General features: G+C 42.9%; 1 protein-coding gene across 1 annotated transcript in view; it reads left to right on the top strand.

Moving 5' to 3' along the window:
- ABTB3 (ankyrin repeat and BTB domain containing 3) overlaps window positions 1-17566 on the top strand; it is a 164737-nt gene that overhangs the window by 128946 nt on the left and 18225 nt on the right. The window contains exons 5-11 of the mRNA XM_088535272.1: window positions 3069-3234; window positions 6224-6313; window positions 9574-9675; window positions 10761-10854; window positions 10968-11103; window positions 12825-13045; window positions 14866-15044. Coding sequence (XP_088391398.1) covers window positions 3069-3234; window positions 6224-6313; window positions 9574-9675; window positions 10761-10854; window positions 10968-11103; window positions 12825-13045; window positions 14866-15044 — 988 coding nt within the window. The remainder of the gene's footprint in view (window positions 1-3068; window positions 3235-6223; window positions 6314-9573; window positions 9676-10760; window positions 10855-10967; window positions 11104-12824; window positions 13046-14865; window positions 15045-17566) is intronic.

Below are 17566 nucleotides of genomic sequence, written 5' to 3'. Positions count from 1 at the left end.
TTGCTGCAATACCAAGTTAAAAATATGTGAGTGCAGCAGCCCTAGGTGGCTGCTCCTGTCCTCCATTTACCTCGCATCCTTTTTTATGTGACTATTTTGTATCCATTGCCATGATAGTGCAGCAACCACCCACACAGTGTAAACTGGAGCAGAGCCCACCTGCTTGTGCCCACTGGATTGATCCTGTTGGAATCAGCATTATGGAACAAGGATTTAGGAGTAAATGGCAGTGCTGTGTTGGCTAAAGGTTGTTCTTGATGGCTTTGGTTTTTGTTTATTTATTTATTTATTTATTTATGGTTTCAGTCTGAAATATGCTTGTTCCTTCTGTCTGCTGTCCCATTTTCACAGTTGTCTTTCTTCAGTGTTGCAAGTGATGCCATGTTCCTGATTTTTTTAAATCTTCTTTCACTGCTTTGTATCTGTATATGTTAAATCTCCTTTTCTCACTGTATTTATCTTTCTGGTTTCTCAAGGCCTTGCTACCTTCTTTTCTGATGCAATTTCCATTTCCTTTCCTTCACATCATGCTCTTACTTTATTAAACTTCTCAGTTTAATCCTTATCCATTTCATAAAATATGATCATGGTAGCACCAGCAGTAATCTGTGTCCAATTTTGCTGTGTGGTTCCCTTTCTTATATCCCATAATCGAGGGATATAACTGATTAATCGTGGGTACAACCAAGCACTAGACCACTCATAATGGTGCTGAGTTTTGGCCTCTTGCTCTACGGTAGCTTGGTCTGGATCACATTTCTGCTTATGGCCTTGCTTGGCTATAAGCAGAGGGACTGACTTGCATCAAGGGCACCAGAACCAGCTCACAGAAGAGCTTCTCACAGCAAAGGAGCTCCCAGGCTGTGCCAGGGCAGACATCTGGGTAGCACGCACAAGATAGGTAAGATAGGCGCTTGTTCTTCCTCCCTTCCTTGCATGGGTGTGCAAAGCAAGTCAAAATCCTGCTGTCTGCAAGGGATAGATCATCATCAGTGGGTGTTTTGCAAGCGCCAAGCCCGGCTGACGTCAGTGAAGCGCTGCCTGTTTCTGCCAGCACCGAGTTTGACCCATTTTACTCACTGAGTATATGTTACATACCTCAGTACAAGTGATGAAGCAGTGATTCATAGTGGCAGACACCTCTGCAGTGCTCAGAGAATTTCTAGATCTTTCCATAGCTGCACTTCTCCCAGGAAGCACCTCGTTTTCACTCCAGAGTGATCTGGCTAAGAAGGCCATGCTGCCTTCCTCCACATCGAAAGCCCCAAGCACCTTCCTCTGAATCTGCTTCATCTTTAGTGTGTGTTGCAAGAGTGGATCTCTAGCATCTCATGCTTAGTGCAGTAAGTACCAGGTGCTGCTCTAATGTGTGAACTTGCTTCCATGGATCCCTGCGTCATTGAACTGAGCCCTGCATCTCTCTGTTCATTTTTTTTTCCCTTAAACTTTCACAGAAACTATTAAAAAAAAAAGCCAACCTTATAATGGGTTTGTTTTTTTTTCCATCTTTGTTGTAGACATATTATTTCAACAGAGTCTGCTATTGCTGTTATGGTGTATTTATAGTGATTGAGTATTGTGCATTAACGTTGCAGCATGCTGTTGTGAGGACGTGTCATCCTCGCAGCCCTGATCCTGGTACTCCAAGCTTACACTCTTTGCATTCATTTGATGACTTTTTAGCAACCGAAACTAAAATTGAGCATACAAAATGAATATTGCCAAATATGTGTTGTCTTCTAATCTGGTTATGGCCCAGCTAGGCAAGCTTGAACTCGGACACAGGTTTGCTACTAGTCCTGCTGCAGCTTTGATCAAATTAATTAACATTTCCTGAGTTGCTTTCCTATGTTGAAAGGGGAAAAACAGTAGCTATAACCTCATATCATTGCTTCTATATAAGCAATATATTCATATTGTTGTTAAACATTAAAGAGTGTTCTATATTTTATACAGCTCTGATAGAGCAGTGTGAAGAAGAAAATTAGATGATAATGATGTGCTGATGATGTTTTTTCCTGTTTCCAGCATTTTTTATGTATTTAATAACATACAAATGTTCGATGCACATTTGACTTTTTCCCTTTTGGTCTTTGTTGTGTTATTTTTCATTCATAAGTAGCCTCTTGTTTTCTGACATAGTGTTTTGGGAGAAGGAAAGTAATGTTTTTCCAAACAGTTCTTTATCCAAGTTCGGGCTGAGAAGCACTGTGGATTTGGTCTCCACCCTCTGCCCCAGACACTCTTCAGCATGAGAGAAAAGCAAAGCTCTCTCTTAATGAGATGGGACTGGGTTGGATAAACATCAGATTTGAATTGCCTGCTCTGTCTGGAGCTGTAGTCTCACAGCTTGGCTAAATAACTCCCAGCCCTTCCTCCATTGGAAATGGAGGTTTTGAGCAGTCTGCAGGTTGAAGATCTTTTGAATTAGGCCTTAAGAATTTACCTCCTGTCTGTTTGGAAAGTCTGTAAGGATTTGTGATGTTTTGCCACGACTACTTGCCAAGGTTGCCTTCTCCTACCTGACCATACGGTACACGATCTGGCTGGGGGACTTGTGCTTTCTTTTTCAAAAAGGCTTCATTGTTTTGGGGTTGTTTGGTAAGACCTTTAAACCTTTGGGAATTGCACTGTATCCTATATGTTTTGTTGTCGGTGATTTTACATCCATTTGCTGTTAGCTCCAGAGCTTACTGAATTCAGTTAAACTTTTGAGAGACTGGGGAGACTGGATTGCATCCTATGTGGAAGGAGAATTTGCAATGAGAGTGCTCTGTGGGCTGAGTAAATGCAGAAACAAATTCAAGTGAAAGCTGTGGTTTTGTCCCCAATATTTTTTTTAATATAAAATATATAATGTCTCCCGTAAAAGAGAGATCAAGGACTATCTCCATTAAGTTGCATTAGCATTTCACATCCAGTGTTTCCCCTGAGCGCACAGGTCAAAGGAGAGTGGCCATGTGTATGACCTGCATCCCTCAAAGACAGAACAAAATATTATTTTGCTAGGGACAGAGAGCTCTGTCCTCCGCTTGTCCTCTGAGGCAGTTTATTTCTCATGTCCACAGAATCGACGACTGTTTCTGTGCGTCTCGGAAACTGGATGCCGTTGCCACCGAAGCGAAGTTCAAGCAGGACCTGGGTTTCCGAATGCTGAACTGTGGCCGAACAGATCTAGTTAAACAGGCCATATCCTTGCTGGGCCCAGATGGAATTAACAGCATGAGTGAACAGGTAACAAAAGAGAAATGCGAAGAAGTAACTGTGAAACATTAGAGTTTTGTCTGCTTGTTGCACGATGTGAGCTCCAACATGAGCTCAGTATAGAAAGGTGCTCACTGTATTACTTTGCAGTGAATTAAAGCACCATCAGGTGAATGTTCAAGTTAAGCGTGGTCATCTTGAGTCATATTGATCAGTCAATATTGAGGTAACTCGGTGCAAAGGTAAATGAGTCCCCCTTCTTAAAATTTAGATGATCTAATGAGCTTAGTGGGGATTTGAATACTTAAACTGTTTCAATGTCATGAAGAGCGGTGTCTGGGAGGGCTTGACTGCCTTTCCACAGGAAACTGCCCTGAGGTTTGCAGCACTTTTCATACATAGCACCCAAGGCTTGGCAAGCAAAGGCTGCTCCCTTTCACCCTGTCATTGAATTGAGCCCAGTTTGAACTAGCACTTAGATGGAACAGTGTCTCTAGAGCGTTACCTCCCTACTAATCTTTAGAGACAGTAGCCACCAATTTAAGAGCCTGAATTTATCTGAGTAAAGTGAACTAGTAAGCTAAATGCCTTTAGGAGCCCATGCCCTTGACTTTGACTAGGGTTCATCAAATATTAGCATCTCTATGGGGCTGCTTGTTTTATCTGTGATGAACCTCCATGGTTGTACCAGCAGAAATATGCTGGACTGCTGAGGTCTTACAGTTGTTCCCCATTCCCTGAGAGAAATGATGATATTGAATATTACTATTTCCTTTTGAAATAGAGTTGCCTGAATTTTCTGAGAGACTCTTTTTGATGAGACCTTCAAGACCAAGATCCTGTCTTTTCTGCAGAAATATGAAAGATTCTGGTGCCCCAATCCAAGTCACTCCATGTTCCCAGAGCTGTGGCATCCTATTTGGCAACAGACAGCCAACTGCCCTCTCTGTTGTAGTGACCTGTGGTGAGAGCTGCATTTTAAACAGGGTTTAGGTCCCCTGAGATGAAACCTGCCTTAGGAATATGAGTTCCTCGGCAGTTCCAAACTGCTATTCAACAGTTTGTTTGAGACAATATTGTAGGTTAGTTTGAGAAACGCTTTAGAAGAAAGTGATACTCTCAGAATAAATTTTATATCAGAGAGATCATTCTGAGGTTTATACATTAGACTTCTTTAGATCACTATTGTTTTAAGTTAGTCTGAACTTGGAAGCTTTTCACAACTCATTTCACCTGTCCTCCAGGCTGAAAGCTGGGAGAACTCTGGCTTGGTTCATCAAAGTGCTTAATCATATGCTCAGCTCTGAACGCAAACTTACATCCCATTGGAGTGAAAGTCGAGCCTGTGCTTAAATGCTTCGCTGGATCAGACATCCCACATCTTGCAGGACAGAGCCCTAAGCAATACAAGGCTGAAAGAAAAAAAAAGCCTTTTTAAAAAATTTTTGCCAAAGCCCAAATGCCTGTTGCGTTGATCGCACATGGTGTTACCGTGTTCCTGTTCATGTGCTGAGCAGTAATGATGGGCTCGTTAAAAAGCCGTTCCTCCCACCTGCGAAGGGAGAGGGGCTGAGTGTTGATGCAGAGCGAGTCGGTGCTGCAGAGCAGGCCTCAGGGACGGGCAGCTGCAAAAGCAGCAGTGACAGCTGTGGAGAGGAAGGGGAGAGTAGGAATTTTGTTAACTGTTTTAATCCCTGGTATTGCAAAATGATGTTCTGGGCCCCCATTTAGTCCCTCATCAGCTTCAGCAGGGCCAAAATGCCATATGAAGTACTTAGGTAGACCGTTTGCTTAAGAAAGACCCCTGCAATTACTGTGGCAGGATTTGCCACTTTGGACACTAATGTGCTGTGTCTTGTAGGTTGGAGTTCAAGCATTTAAAAAAAAAAAATCTTCAAATTTGTTTAGACCCTTTGTGTTATACTCTTAGTTTAATTATTATACAGCTGGAAATAAATGGAAATGTGCCAGCGACTGTAGCAGAAGCAGTTTCAAGTTCTCTTTGCAAATAACTTCATGTCACCCAAGAAGCCTCCTTGCCTGAGGTGAAGTTGCTTCTTATTACTAACAATATCAGCCCCCAAATTCCTGCTCCTTTTGACTGTATCTCAAAAATACACTAGAGATTTGATAGAATATTCAATGTGTTTCAAGGGGTATTCAGAAATCCGTGGCTGTTGATCAACATCCTCCCTCCCCAAACGTAATAAGCAGATTTTTCTATTATAATTTATGGTAGATTTAATGATATCTTCATGGTTTCATCTAAGATTCATACTGCCAAAGTAATACTTATTTTAAGGGAAATAATGATCATCTGGACCAGGTATTTCAGCTTAATACAAATTGCATGGTGGCAACTCTGTAGTGAAGGATCACTTAATGTAGTTTTCCTCCAAACCAGACAGTGTTTTCCTAGACCCAGCAACGTGCAACAACACTGTTCAACATTTCATTTAAAATTAAGTCCTCGTTTGCTGTGGAGTGCTATACAAAGCTTTTACATTCCCAGCCCCGCATAAGGAAGCCGTGTCCAAATTCTATCCTGTTTTAAGACAAAATGGATGTTTTTTAAGGAATTAGAAATTAAAAAGCAGGTTTTAGGAAACAGTGATCATAGAAAAACTGAGTAACTGATTGCCTGTTTTTAGTAGTGGTGGGAATAGGTTAATTTGATCAGAAACATCTCTCTGCTGTGGCCCCAAAGATGCTCAGTTTAGTGCATGAAGATGGAGATGGACAAGCCTAGTTTCAACCATGGTGTGGAGGGTGCTGAGGACAAAACCACAAAAAAAACCAACAACAAAGGGGCAACAAATAATTGAGATTTTACTGAGCAGCCGGATTTTGCGAGTCTGAGGGGCTTGTCTGCCATAGCAGAGGTTGTGGATTTTGTTAAACACAAACTGTTAGTTGTGATAATATGTACTTAAATAATTATTTTCTTTAAAAAACAAACAAAAGAGTTCTGTGGTAAATTTGTCAATTCCTTTGTTTTTTAACTCCAAAAAATGATTAGGGCATGACTCCACTGATGTATGCTTGTGTCAGGGGTGATGAGGCTATGGTGCAGATGCTGCTAGATGCTGGAGCAGATCTGAATGCAGAGGTGAGGACTTTTTGTTATGATTGTATCTTTGTTCTGTTATTTGTTTACATCTTAAAGCACTCGCTGTAGCAGAGGGGAAAATATTCAGAAATTAAAAACTGAAAAAAGTTGTCTTGTCCTGAACAGCAATGCTTGAAATGAATATTGAAATTGAAATAAGACTACATTAGGTTAACATTGGGATTCGCTGCACAAAAAAGGTCAAGTCGTCGGAGACTTACCCCACAGGTAATGTTGTTGATTTAATTGTGATTGCACACTGCAAATGACTAGAGACGTGAATACCAGCCCAGTGCTAATGATACTGGTAGGATTGATTGAATCTCAGCTGAGTTAAAATGAAGAGGGTAAGAGCAGTGCCCTTCTGATATCCTGCCAAAGCTTGAACATTTCTATGCATGGGGATGTTCCTTGTAAACATCCACAATGTGCAAGTGCAGTATGAGATCCACTGTTTTGTTCTATGAAATGCCTTGGGTTAAAACCTGTTGGATGAGGGGCTTGAAGCTTCCAGAATGTAAACCTCTCTCTGATGAAGGTGCATCACAAATTTGCACAATCTGGCCACCCAGCAGATTGTGCTACCGTTCTGAGCAATGCAGGTATGTACATTTGAAAGAGCCTTTTGAAGATCCACAGAGGAATTATTTGTTAATGGTTCCACTTTCAATTTGTTGAGGTCATGAGTAAATTAAGCTGTCTGCTTCACTTATCTGTGTTCCATCTGTTCTGTTTGGATTTGAGAGGACTGATAAGTTGTAGTCACTGCCTTCAGCCAGACATTTTGCACCTTTAAAAAATTTAATTTAAAAGTAGAAATTGATGTCATGTGTAAGAGACTAATAGTTATTACTATCTGATTGCTGTTTGGTGACTTCTGTGAAGCCAAATGATGATTTTCGCTCAGTTCCTTGCGGAAGCCACTCTTGCCTCTCCCCTCCCAAAGTTCAAGTAAGCCACCCTCAGATTTGGCAACAACTGGACACGCAAGCCCATGTTGACTGTCTCCATAGACGGACGATCGGATGGGCATGGAGACTGATTTTTCCTTTAAGCTTTTTTGCTGCTCACTGAGTTGAAGTGGCATGCATTTGCTTCCTAGGACAAGCTTTCCAAGTTCTCATTGCAATAAGAAAGTCCACTCCTCCCAATTGCTCCAGTAATCTTCCAGGCTTGAACCAAATGTAAATTTAAACACTTTTGTCTTCCTGAAATTGCTGACATCAGAGAGAACAGCTCCAGTGAGGAATTTGATCCTCCCTGATTCATTTCTCCAGAATTTTTGCTCTAAAATCAAATGAAAACACTTTGGGACAAGAACTGTGAATAATTATGGTGTGCAATTAGAAGATGATTTGGGCACACCACAACCAACTGTGCAAATTGGGCAATTATGTGGGAAAAAAAAAGGCAAATCAACCATGAACAAAAATAAATACTCCGTCAGGTGCCTGCATCATTTTCCCCATTTCACTTTGCAAATCAATTATATATGTTTCCAAAAGTAGCCTCAAATGCTGGGTGCCTCCCCTTTTGATTACCCATCTTTAGAGAAAATGGACTCATTTTCAGATGTGTTGGGAAGCTGCAATTTGCTGTGGAGCTGGTGGAACCTGTAGCTGCTCAGCAAATCTTAACTAACTGAGGCCTTAAAAGCCCTGTCAACTGCAGGTCTTTTGCAACCCCCATGTCTACTGAAACGAAATTTCTAATGAATAAAAGGAGCACAGGAGTTAAAAATACTGCATTTTCTTCTCTGCTTGCTGTGGGCTACCCCAGATAGTAGTGGGAGTCCGTGCTGGAGGAAGAGGAGTAGCTGGGTGTCTCACTGGAGGGGCTGCTTTGCCTTGAACTTAACCTGCTCATCCTCACCCCTTGCTGTTCTCACTCCCAGCCCAAACCCCAAGAGCTGCTTGATCCTCTCCCCTCTCAGCAAACTCAGACCCAAAGAAGTCCCATGCCTGTGTTAGACCTCAGCACACTTCTCCATGAGCTTCAGGAGCACGGAGCTCCGTGAGATTCATGCAGCCCTATGGGGCTGCAAAAGAGAGAAGATCATTTCAGGCTCTCCCTTTGGCAAATGTTGTGATATGGCCAGCTGCTGGCACACGTTTCCTCCTCCTGTAAGCTGTGGGGTCTTCACTGGCCGTTCACACTCCAGCCTTGTCCCTGGGACTGAGGAGCAGGTCACATGCTTCTAGCAAGAGCTTGCATGTGGAGCTTGCAAATGCTATTTGCAAATGCAACAGAGCATTTAATGACTGCCCCTACTGTCCCATATTGATAGAACTGCTGCAGACCAGAGAGTGAAAGCAGAACTGGATACTGAGAAATGGAGCATCGTTTACTCTGGTTTTAGTCGTCCTCTGAAGATCAGTAATAAGACTTTGAATTTTAGTGTCACGCTCCATCTGACTGTGCAATCTCAGATTGCAAATGTTCATTAGATTTTACCATCTCTATGAACCTCATCAATATTAATATCTCTATCTTGAAGAAAGGGAAGCTGAAGCAAAGAGATTTTACCCAAGGTCTGCAGTAGAGGCATCAGACACAAAGGCATAGAGAAGGAGCAATGTGTGAGGCATCATTTTCGCTTTAAAGAATTTAGTTTGCATCTCTCTTGATTGTAGCTGCTCTGCTCTTTTTAACTCAGCTCAGACAGGAGAAAGCAGTTCTTTCAAAACAACTTTGAAATGCTGCTCTACCCCCTCAGTTCTTAAGTATCTTTTCTCCTCCAGTGGAAAACAAGGAGCCTGGAAACACGTCCTTAAACTCTAGTGTAGGGACCACAACATGTCTTCCTGGATGTCAGTGACAAAAACCACCCTAATTTGTGTGGACACAAAGCAATACCAAGACCTGGGGCTGTTGATTTGCAGCCTGCAAGAGTCAGTGGGGAGTGATCCTTAACTCTAGGTGTCCTGATGAGTCCTCGCATGCCCATGTATGCTGCTGTAAACAGCCATGGACGTTTTGACTTTGTGCAAAAGTATCTGGTGGACAGTGGTTTAGATGGAGCTACAGTAGTTGGTAAAAAGACTTAATTTGGTTTGACTCTATTCAAGCTGTCAAATCAGCATGAATGCTTCTAATTTTAAGAAAAAAATTGCTGGACAAAATGAAACTATTTATAAAGTACCTTTCCTAGGTTTTCTATTTCACTTATTCCCTCACATGCCTGGCTTTCAGGCAGGTTGGATTTTATTACTTATAGATCTTCGAAAGCCATTAAAAAAATAACTTTAATTTGTTTATAGGTTGTCAGTACTGCTCATAAATACCCATCCGTCCACCCTGAGACCCGCCATTGGACAGCTCTGACATTTGCTGTGTTGCATGGACATATTCCTGTAGTTCAGGTATTATTGTATTTCCCTACCTGCATCTCATTTTTTTGTTTCTCCTCTTCAGTTACAATTACATCCATCTCAAACCAGTATCCTCTGTCATACTCATATTGGTTATTTCTGCTTCTGGAGTGTACTGATATATAATAGACCTATTATATAATGATTACTATGCTCAAACCTTAACCAATATGAGGTTTAAACAGGACAATTTTAAAGCAAAGCTGCACCAAAGAAAGTCTGACAACTCCTTGTGCTCCTTCCTGACCACTTGTTTTATATGTTTGTTTATTCATTCATTGCACTCTGATATTATGATACTCTAAAACACAAAATGCAACCTGATGTGTTGTTCTGATCCAAAGACAGAGAAGCAGTCAGTCTCCTTACCCAAGCAAGACGTCATGTGCAGTATGCTGGTTCTGTGCTTTGGCAGCTCAGAAATTGAGCGGGTTTATTCTTCAAAACAGTTGTGTCTGTGGCACACTTAATGAAGCTCCAAAATAATGAAAGCCTTTGACAGAAATGGCCAAGAGCGGGGTGGAGTGCAGGCTCCATCCTGTTGTCCTTGGCCAGTTTTGTTTTCATCACTGTTACTATTCATGTGGAAGTGTACCTGATGGAGACCACAGGTTTTGGACTCATTGCTGCAATTTGTTCCTAAAAATTGCCTTTCTTTGGCCATGTCTTTATACTAAAGATGGAGGCAGTTGAAATCTGATCCATTTTAGGATGGCGTGACCTTCTAGAAGACCGTGAAGGAAGGATGCTTGTTGGGCAAATTTTCAGTACTTCCATCCTCAGTGCATTTACTTCCTAACACTGATCTTATCCCCATTTCCCATTCAGAAACACCGAGTAACACTTTTTTGGCTCTGAAGTTGGACACTAATGCTCCTGGTGTCTGGCAGTGTAAAATGAGCGAAAAAAGGAATCAATTTTCCTTTGTGAAATTATGGCTGAATTTGCATGTTGCCTTTCTCCATTACATCTGGTTTGCAGAAAACAAGAAGCATTAGACCCTCATCCTTCCCTGTTCATGAACTCTGAACACTGTGGTTGTCCCAGTTGCTCTAAATGGTGAATTTTCTTTATAGCTGTTGCTGGATGCTGGAGCAAAGGTAGAAGGTTCTTTGGAGCATGGAGAGGAAAATTACTCTGAAACTCCTTTACAGTTGGCAGCAGCAGCTGGTAAGGACTTTCTCCCCTCCCTGTACTAACTTTTATTTCAGTTTGGATCTCTGATTTAGATGAGGGAATGCTGGACTTCAAAGGAAATAAAAAATGCGTCTCTTGACTTTCAGGAAATTTTGAACTGGTTAGTTTGCTGCTGGAGCGAGGAGCTGACCCCATGATAGGCACCATGTACAGGAACGGCATTTCCATGACTCCACAAGGTGACATGAACTCTTTCAGTCAGGCTGCTGCACATGGACACAGGTAGAGTGGGAACAAGTCTAGTGGCATCGTTCAGATGGTTACTTTTTTGCCTGGGAGCCTGGTTGGAGCAGATGGGTGGAAGCTCTGCATGAACAATTAAACATGCCACCAGCTGAGCAGAGATAGAGGCTTTCCGCTAGCATGTGAATTTGGGCAGTAGGTGGAACTAACTGCTTTTTGATTTCTGATAAAAAAAAAAGGAGGGAACTCTTTGTGGTTGTGTTGCAGTGTGATGTTTGTAAAATGGTAGCTGATATGAGGCTGGAAAGGAATGCCAAAGACATTCCTTCAGAATTTCTCTCGTGGATGTAGTTCTGAAGTTCGGGGTGGATTGTGGATTGTGTCTGTCCTGCTGCAGCCTTAACTGTATCCAAGCAGAGTGTCTGCGTCAGTGTTTGCCGTAAAGTCCCGTGTGTGTTAATGTTGTATGTCCGCTGCAATTTTATTTTTTAAAAAAAGCAATGAAATAAGCACCTGGCATGCATGATCTTGCAATATTCAGGAGTTTATTGCAGAAAAATGCATTAGTATTATGACCTTACATTCCTACTTTTCTGATTGTAGCCATCCAGAGGAACATAGATACAGGTTAGAGACAGTGTCTACCATCTATTTGCTTAGAGAAGAGCTGCCAGCCACACAACGTGCTAGTGGCAGTGAGGGTGGGTTCAAACAACTCTGCCTATCTGAAGCCTCTGAGGAGTCTCCGGGATAGAGGACAGTTTATTTATTGCAGTCTCATGTTTCTTGCTGGGAAATGGGTACCAAGTGGTGTGAGCGGGAGCTGCATCGTGGTACCAGTGTTTGCTAGCAGGACCTGAGAGTCTCCTGGATTTGGCTTCTGGCTGTGCATGTGTGCAGAGTCACAATTTACTTGATTTTTGCCCAAAAGCTGCCTCTTATCTTCCCAGCTGGACACTGTGCACATGCACTGCCTTGTAGTGCCTCTCTGCGCAATCCCTCGCTCTTTCAGCTGGGGCCCACACGGCTGGAAAGTGGCATGGGGCTAGCCCGGTTTCTGTCCTCACAGCCACGGAAACCTAGGAGCAGCTGTTGGGATCAATGAGGTTGTGCTGCTATGAACCAAAGGGGAGCGGGATACCAAGCCACTGGCTGAATTAGGGCTGTGTCGTTAGGCAGCCTAGGTGGCTGGCTCTGCAAAATAGCCCCAAATTTGCTTGAACCTGCCCTGATCAGCCTGGTTGAATGGCTGGTTGCTCCAGCCTTCACAGACTGCTTTGACTGTTAATTGGCAGTGCTGGTATTTCCCAGTAGCTTCAGACATCCTCCTTTTCAAGTGGTGTCCACTAAGTGAAATTTCTTAAAGCTTTTCTAAAAGCAACTTTTCCTAAAAGCAACTCAGCCTCCCTGAAGAGTGGGGCAGTACCCTCAAGTTCAACCATAGCTCATGGGCTTCTGTTCCTACAAGCTCCTGTTGCACATCTGTACAATTTCTGTTACTGCAGCCATGTAGGCAGCCTTGCAGACACGGTCCATGCAGTAGGGGTGGACTAGCAAGAGTAGTGCTTGCGTCAGGGCTGCTGTGAGGCCATCTTGTCTAATGACTGTTAATTGGGATAATTTCTGATTGGCCGGCTGGATGGGTGTCCTAACCTGCCAAGGCGTAGCAAGCATCCTGGACAGAAAGAAAGCATAATCACTAACTCTGCTTTGTCTTCATTTCTTTTTTTCTTTGTCTCTCCTTGTGCTGTGGTTGACAGGAATGTGTTTCGCAAGCTCCTTGCTCAGCCCGAGAAAGAGAAGAGCGATATTCTGTCCCTGGAGGAGATCCTGGCGGAGGGGAACGACTTGCCCGATTCTGCGGCAGCTCCCCTTTGCGCCAGCCGCAACAGCAAGGCCAAACTGAAGGCCCTGAAGGAAGCCATGTACCACAGTGCCGAACACGGATATGTGGACGTGACTATCGACATCAGGAGCATAGGTCAGCTGTGGTGTCCTACTTCTTTCCCATCTTTCTAAGGCTCTACTAGTCTTAGAAAAACATTTTCAAGCTGTTGGTCCACCCAACCACAGTTAAATCTTCACGAACTTCTGTAGAAGCAGCAATCATAGGAGATTTCCAAGTGGGTCTGTGGGTGAGGAGAGGGGGAGGCGAGTTCAGTTGGTTCAAGTCAGGCTTAAAGCTGTGGCCTCCTGGGCACCTGTCAAGTCAGGTTTGCTTTAATGAACCCTGACTGAATAGGGCGATCTCCCCTGGGTGCCGTGTGCTTCACTTGTCTACTCCCAAATGCAGATGCCACCTGACATACATGTCGTGAGCTCGGCGTATCCTGGACATCTCCATTCTGCCCCGTCTGCCGATGGCTGCCCTGGCAGCGCATCTGCCCCCTCTCTGGTTTCATGCACTGACAAAGTGCTTGGCAGAGACAGGCTGAGCAGTTAAGCCTCCTGCTTCCTGATCTGACCCAGCAAAGCAGGTGACCGGCTGCTTTTTTCATGACAAGTCCTGCCTGTTACATCCATTCCAAGAGCAGCATCTGGTTCTCCATCCTTCCATCTGGAGGTGTCAAGGAGTCCTGTGGGCTCCTGTGTCACCTTTCTCAGGGACCACCAACACTTGTCTGCACAACCGAGTAGTTTCCACCAGCAACCATCTTCACTTGGGTTTGGCAGAGCATCAGCTAAGGGCAGCTCCTCATTTGTATTCAGCCAGTAAAGCAGTAATGATCTGGCTTCTTGGTGGGCTAATTGTGCCAGCATGGAGATTGAACATCACTCCAGCCTTTTGGGAAATTGTTCCTGCCTTTGCAAAAGGTGGGCAGATTGTGCAAAAGGAAATGGGTCTGGACTATGTTTTTACCATCCCTGTTAAGATGCATTCAAAGCAAGAGACCACGGTGCTGGGCATGCTCCTTTGTGGTACTGTGCTCCATCCTGGCCTCTTCTGGCCCACGTCAATGTTGGCCACTGGAGTGGGAAGCCGATGGTGGCCACGTGCCTCACTGGGAGCACTGAGCAAGCAAAGCCCCAGGGGGTGGGTGGGAGAGAGCAAAGGGGCTGCCCTCAGGACAAGGGGCATTTGCTGAAGTAGAAGGAAGGACCTTTTGTCACGAAACCCAAGACCCAGAGCACATGTTCTGCAAGAACAGAAACTAGGTTGCGTCCAAGCTAATGCATGGTCTATGTGTTTTGTCAGTCAGTGCATGGGAGCATTTCCCTTTAAGTTCCTGAAGTGTGGTACTACCGTGACAAGTGACTCCTTAAAAAGGCTGATGCACTTATTTCACTCAGTGCTGTTTAAGGGAAATAGTAACAACTGGTAGAGGACTTGGAGTAGAGCTTAAAAAAAAGGTTTAATTGTGGAGCCACCAGTTTGAATGCTGGTGGGTAGTGACCAATTTTTTTTCATCATTTAATGCCTCTCTGGGGCCACATCCAAACAAATGAGCTAGTGTAAATCTAGTTTCCAACAGTTTTTTTGCATTGCAAAGCACCACAGCAATTATCACAAATTGGCAGTCTCAGCAGAGAAGCTGAGGGCTAGATGAGCAAAGAGACCACAGTCTCCTCATAACACTTTGAGGGGCACCCCTATGTATTAGGCTTGGGATGTTCTGATAACCATCAGTCTTCATTTTTGTGGATAAATAGGAATTTGATCTCCAGGGTTGTTTTGCAGGTTTTGCTTAAAATCTTTACATTAATGTAACTAAAGACTAAAAAAAAAAAAAAAGAAAAAGAAGCAGCAAAAGGACACATGGTCCTCTGAAGGTGGGAACGAGCTCTGTCCCCTGTCTGCAGGTGTTCCCTGGACACTGCACACATGGCTGGAGTCCCTGCGAACGTCCTTCCAGCAGCACAGAAGACCCCTCATCCAGTGCTTGCTCAAGGAATTCAAGTCCATTCAGGAAGAAGAGTACACAGAGGAGCTCATCACGCAAGGGTTGCCTTTGATGTTTGAGATCCTGAAAGCGAGCAAGGTAGGATAAATGATGCCTTTTAAAGAAATCAGTCTCATTTCAATCACCTAAAATGCAAACCTTGCAATACAGGTTTTGCACAACTGTCCCGAAACTTGTGTAGATCATGTAGAATTATTATTTTTTGCATTGGGTGCTTCTTTTTTTCTTTTTTTTTTTTCCTATGGAAGGCTAAGTTAAAAACATTGTGGGCTATTTACATCTCCTGCTAGAACAGCTTGATATTGATGCTAACAAAGAGCTGGAGAGACAACAGAAGCTAATGGGAAAATTAATGTCACAAGGGTCATAGTAGTACACCAAGACATGTTGATAACTGAGCCAACGCAGAGAGTAACTTTACCCAGCCTGCTATATAGGACCATACAACAAAGCTAATATTCATCTTTGCATTGGATTTTTTTGACATCTTGCATGATTTTCTTTTCCTTCATGTGGGATTTGGACCTCTGAACTTGTGGGGAGACTGGATTCTACAAGCATACATACAGAATAATTAAAAAATCCTCTGTGTGAGTGTTTGTACTTGCAGTCTCCCCAGATGTATTTTTGGTTTGACATTTTCTTACCCAGACAAATCGGCCTAACAAAACCTTTTGAGGGAGGTACCACAGGGTATGCAAGTATAATAGCAAAGGGGAAGATTGTACGGCAGGCAAGGAGAGGAAAATGTCTTAGGTATTTAGTGAAGGCTGGATACTTCCTTTTATGACTTATTTTCATCAGCTGTCTCTTCTACTGCTGCCATTGCCAGCCCTTCCCAGTTCACGGTTTCTGTCTGAAGCCCTGTCAAGTCTGCTGTTTTCTGGTGGCAGAAAATTATTTTAGTAATGAAAAGTGTTTTTCTTAAGCACCATAATACATGTCAGTAAGGCCTTCTCTTTGTTTAAGTGGAATGTAAGAACCGTTCTTCACTCAATTCAACACCCAGCAGCAAGGAGCAAATACCTCTTAGTATCTGCAGCAATAACACAAAGGATGTGAAAATGATGGGGGTTTTGGGGAAGGCACTCAGTGCTAAAAGTTTCCATACTTAGCAAAGCAAGTGAAAGCTTACTCAGATATATTTCCTATATGTGGTTCCAAAAGAAGGCTCAGACTCAAAGTCCTGAGCAAATGTTGAACATTAGTTCCAGCAATTGCTCTGGGTTTTATTCCCATGAACTTTTGCTTTGGGATTAGATTGTAATGGATAGGTATTTATGAAGAATTTTTAGAGATAACTTTTTGGAAATCAGTCCAAATCCCAGGATTTGTAGACTCCTCGCTCTGAACTTGCTTAGGTTAATGTATGCTCATCCAGCAACCAGCACTAAGGTGCTGTTTAGTTTGAAAGCTGATGTAAAACTAATCGTATTGAAAACTTCATGGAGATTAGGTTTAGGCCTGGTAATCTAGGATGAAGGATAGGTCTAAGTGGTGTTCTCCTGGGTGGCTGAAGCCAAAACCAATGGGTTTATACATGTTCAGCTTTAAAATAAGATATTATGTAGGATTATACCTCTTAAGAGTTGTTAGACTCGCTCTTCTAGCCTACAAGTGTCTCTTGTAGGCAACTTGGTAGCAAATAAGGCTGTGCATCCTTTTGCTGTAGGTTCACTTAAAATCTGAAATGTGGAGGGGAAAAATAAAATAGTACAGCAAACCCAGTACGATGGAGACAAAAATCTGAGTTGGTCTTTGCTCCTGCCTCTGAGCCTGGGGGAAGTGCCTGTCTTCACTCTTCATGCACATGGATATCCACAAACACACACACACACACAAAAAAAATCATATTGTTAGAAAAATAATGAATCATTCTGGGGCACTGTAAGGTTTTTAAAATTGTCCACAAATAGCATGAATTACTGACACGGTCTTGGCCAAGTGGCCTCTTGCAAAGCTCTCCCAGACAGAAATGAGGACAGACTCCATCCAGCCCTTTGGCAGGAATCAAAATAAAATCATTTACAGGAGAAAAAAGCCAATAAAATTTCTCTCTGGTCACTGCCATAGAAGGCAGTTGAGAAAAGCTGAAATTCAAAGGATATTCTGTTCTACTTCTCTGAAAGGGCTGAGAGCAGACATTTGCTTTATATATACCCACAGAATGGAAATCTCCTTCAAGAAGTACAGCAGATGGTGGTTCTGATCCCTCTCTTTCCACAGCAAATTATAGAGCTCTGCGTTTTATTAAGCTGTGGGGGGAGTGTAATTTGTCCAAATGGACACCCTTTTCCCTGTGGGCTGGGATCTTTGGGAGAGATTGCAACTCGTGCTAAACATCGCAGTCTGGCCCAGTACATTTCCTTAATGAGCTGATCAGGGCACAAAGCATAAAATAAGCCACTAGGAAGCACAGAGTCGCTTAGCATTTCTTGGCTTATATATATAAAAAAAGATGTCCCATTTGCTACATATTTTGGATGCTCAGTATATTTTAATTGCATGGCAACTTGTACCTAATAGAAATGGCATTTTCCATTTCTATAAATAGTTCCAAATACCCCATAGTCTCAAAACAATTTACAAATATTAATGAG

Source organism: Tinamus guttatus, unplaced genomic scaffold (genome assembly GCF_059628265.1).
Source record: "Tinamus guttatus ecotype Peru unplaced genomic scaffold, ASM5962826v1 Tinamus_guttatus_pri_ptg000039l, whole genome shotgun sequence".
Classification (NCBI taxonomy): Eukaryota; Metazoa; Chordata; class Aves; order Tinamiformes; family Tinamidae; genus Tinamus; species Tinamus guttatus.
Note: the sequence above shows the minus strand (reverse complement) of the source record. Positions and strands in the feature narration are given on the sequence as shown.